Source organism: Candoia aspera, chromosome 7, assembly GCF_035149785.1.
Source record: "Candoia aspera isolate rCanAsp1 chromosome 7, rCanAsp1.hap2, whole genome shotgun sequence".
NCBI classification, from domain to species: Eukaryota; Metazoa; Chordata; class Lepidosauria; order Squamata; family Boidae; genus Candoia; species Candoia aspera.
Window position 1 is genome coordinate 27414866 of NC_086159.1, and position 3995 is coordinate 27418860.

Below are 3995 nucleotides of genomic sequence, written 5' to 3' on the forward strand. Positions count from 1 at the left end.
TTCAGGGTCCTTCACACAGTTGTTTCTAATCATTATAACAAGATTGACAAGATGGCAGGAAATGCCTGAATTCCATCTAACTGGAGTCTCAAAGGCAGAAATTGACCAGATGTTAGAATTGTACAAAGGCTCTCTGTACTCTGAGGAAGAGGCATAATTTGAGCTGATCTTGAAAGACAAGATTTCACTTTGCATTTTTTCCTCAGATCTTTTCTTGTCACTTCAGATCCACTATACAAAGTGAACCTCTTATGTCCTCCTTTTCTTATGTCTTCTAAAGCCTCCTTTGGAGGATGGTGTCCAGAATCACATCTAGAAATCTGGATCAAAGTTGGGTATCTTAGCAAGGTATAAAGCTGAAGTAAAGCCATAAAACAGCTGAAGGAGAGGTAACAGTGTGCCCACTTGGTCACCCTTTCACATTCTTCTAAGCCTTGCATATAATGTCCCATGTGTGTTACATGACTTCAGAAGTGCTGCTTTTCATATCAACAGGTAGAAATGCAAGAAATGACAGTTTCCTTGGAATGTAGGTAGAGTGTTACTATCAGATTACAATTTACTTGGAATATTCTGGTTCAGGCAATTTAGCTCAAAACATGTCAGCAAAGTTTAAAGGAACACAGATGACATTTTCAAATACCTTTGGGTGGTTGTACCTATACCCAATGTATCCATTTCCATCAAGCTATTGAACTGTTGCTTATCCTGTACGCTTTTATCCTATAGCTTTTAGAGATATGGAATAGCTACTAGGGAGGAAAAAAAGGGATATTAATATGCCAATAGAAGAGAATGTATGTAGCTCAGGGTTGAACTGTGGAGTCCTTGGTGCCCTCTGAGCTTGGTTGTTCACTTGCAGATGTTTCATTACCCAACTAGGTAACATCAGTGCTAGTGAGTGTGGGGTTTGCTCCCACATTCAGTAGCACACAGTCCCCCTAGTCACTAGCACTGATGATGTTACCTAGTCAGGTAATGAAACATCTGCAAGCAAACAACCAAGCTCAGAGAGCACCAAAGACTCCACAGATATTAATACGTTTGTACTAGAAAACTATCTTTATAATACTTGCTTTGGCATGGCTTCCCAAAACATCTCATCCAGGTTTGCTGAGCAATGACAAGAATAGATTAATATGCTGGTAGGAAAAAAAAATATTGTATTTGCTTCCTGAAATGGATTGTTTTTCTAAAATACTGGATATATGTGGCAGTGCTTCATAAAAACAAATTTATGCCACTTTTTGTTTGCTTGTTTGCATGTTATTGAAAGGATACATTACAGCCATGAGCCTTGATATTTTAAAATAAATATTTTATTGCAATAACTGGTCAGCAATATAGTCCATATGTTGGGGGATAATGCTACAGTGAAGATAAAATCTCCTTATTTTGCTTTTAAAAACACATCACAGCTGCTCCTTCAGTCATAAAACTGCAGTATTATACCCATGCAATAGATTGAAATGCTGGGGGTAATAAAATGGGGGCTTTAGGCAAGTCTACAGTTTCTCGGCTTCAGCAGTCAAGTGATTGTATGGGGATAATTATACCAGAGATAAATTAGGATTTGTTGTTAGATCCACAGGTGGGTTGCAGGAAACCAGCAAGGTAGCCAGTCTCAATAAAAGTAGCTTTAGCCTTCCTGCAAGGGATGCGGTGGCACTGTGGGTTAAACCGCTGAGCTGCTGAGCTTGCCGATCGGAAGGTCGGCGATTCGAATCTGCGTGAAGGGGTGAGCTCCTGTTGCTAGTCCCAGTTCCTGCCAACCTAGCAGTTCGAAAACATGCAAATGTGAATAGATTAATAGGTACCGCTTCGGCGGGCAGGTAACGGTGTTCTGTTTAGTCATGCCGGCCACCTGACCACAGAGATGTCTACGGACAAACACCGGCTCTTCGGCTTTGAAACGGGGATGAGCACCACCCCCTAGAGTCGGACACGACTGGACTTAATGTCAAGGGAAACCTTTACCTTTATCTAGCCTTCCTGCAGAGTTGATTCCCAGGTCTGGTCTCCCTTTTGGGGCTGACAATCCAGCTGAACTATTGCTTAGCACTTGATTTCAATTAGCAGTCTCTGAGTTTTTATAAAGAACAAAGATCTTATCAGTTCTGTTCATGTTAGTAGAGTATCTTGCTTCAGAAAGACATCATGGGACAGATTATTACTATAAAACACCTTAATTTAGGAATTATCTTTTAAAAAAAATATTATTAAACACGAGTCTCTGCCAAGGAATTTCAGAAAAAAGATAAAGTGGTTCAGGTCCTAGTCACTATAAACAGCTGATATTAACTATGCTGGGCTTCTCACAACTTATGGGCTCTTCAGGAATTGGCTTGTGTTCACTGCCTCTCCCTGGCTCACTGGCAAGTTCACACTCCTGCTGTCCTCCATTACCATTTTGGGCAATTTTGCTGATCTCCTTTACTTTGGCCAACATTTCCTCCTCCTCTTCTTCTTCCTCTTCCTCCTCTTCCTCCTCTTCCATATTATCTGCGGTTGTTGCCATGGCTATTTCTTGGTTCTGCACTCGGCGGGAGGGTCTCAAGATGGCTCTGCGAAAGCCTTGCTTGAACCGGTAGGACAGGAAGCCATAGATGATAGGATTGGTGCAACTGTTGGCATAGGGCAGGACAACAACCAGAAAGTAAATACCAAAGAGTGATGGTTCCTCAGGCAAAGTCCAGATGACATTGATGATGTTGAGCATATAGAAAGGTAGCCAACAGAGTACAAAGACTGCCACCACAATTACTACCATACGTGTGACCCTCCGTTCAGAGCGTTTGCGTTTAGCTGTCAGTGCTTGCACCTTTCTGCCTGATGAACGAACCTTGACAACAATAAGCAGGTAGCACAAGCAGATAACCAGCAATGGCCCAAAGAAGCCAAGTGTAGCTGTGTAGATGATGAAACCAGCTTTCCATACTGAAGCAGGTTCAGGCCATTTAATGTGGCATGTACTCATACCATGAGGGACTTCGGAAAACACTACCACAGGCAGCACCACCACAGATGAGAGTACCCACACAGTGGCACTAACAGTCTTAGCCACACGGACTGTCCGCCATTTCGAGGATTTCCCAGGGTGCACCACAGCCAGATAGCGATCAACGCTCATCACGGTGAGGCAGAAAATACTAGTAAACTGGTTTATGGCATCCACAGCCATCACTAGGCGGCACATGAATGAGCCAAAAGGCCAATATGATAAAGCATTTTGCGCTGCCAAGAAGGGTAGGCCAAGCATAAAGAGTTCATCTGCCAGTGCCAAGTTGAAGATGTAGATATTAGTCACTGATTCACTCACTGAATGGCACAAAACCACATAAATAACTAGAGAATTTCCAGCTAGTCCTACGACACAGACAATGAGATATACCAGGGGAATAAGGACACCACTAATATCCAGGCCCAGATTAGAAGCTAGGGATAAATTTCCAGAGAGAAAGGCTGTTCCAGAGGTTGTTGAATTCTCTTCCCAAAAAGCCACGGTGGTGGTGAAGTTAAAATTGTCCATGGCAGAAGAGGGACGGGCAGGACAGAATTATCCACAGGATCCCTTTGGAGGACTCTGTATTTGGGAAGAACAGAAATAGATAGTTTATCATTCACCTTAAAATCCACAAGCATTCTAGATAGCCAATATGTAGTTTTGCAGAGGACCCACTTAAGATATGGAATATCAAGTGGTGGCCAGTGAAATCTCATGACTGCAGGCTAAGATTGTCTATATATCTCTGTTGCTTCTAATGTTGGCTATAGCAGAGTAGATTTATCTTACAGCAACCCCTATCCCTGAGTTAAGGCACAACTAAGAACTGGAAGCAACAGTAAATTTTCAGAGAAGGTGGATAGAATAAAGGAAAAAAAGAAACTTTCCATGTTCAAAAGATTTCTTGAAAAAATAGGGCAATCTTTATCTTCAGGACATCACAAGAGAGAAGATAGTTGTGTATAATGAGATTGTGCATTGAACAGAACAT

General features: G+C 42.0%; 1 protein-coding gene across 1 annotated transcript; it reads right to left on the reverse strand.

Moving 5' to 3' along the window:
• Positions 1 to 2114: 2114 nt before the first annotated feature.
• Positions 2115 to 3577, reverse strand: SSTR3 (somatostatin receptor 3). Its single transcript, XM_063308259.1, has one exon. It carries the CDS (start codon positions 3527 to 3529, stop codon positions 2282 to 2284), a length of 1248 nt encoding a protein of 415 aa, XP_063164329.1. The 5' UTR covers positions 3530 to 3577; the 3' UTR covers positions 2115 to 2281.
• Positions 3578 to 3995: the final 418 nt, after the last annotated feature.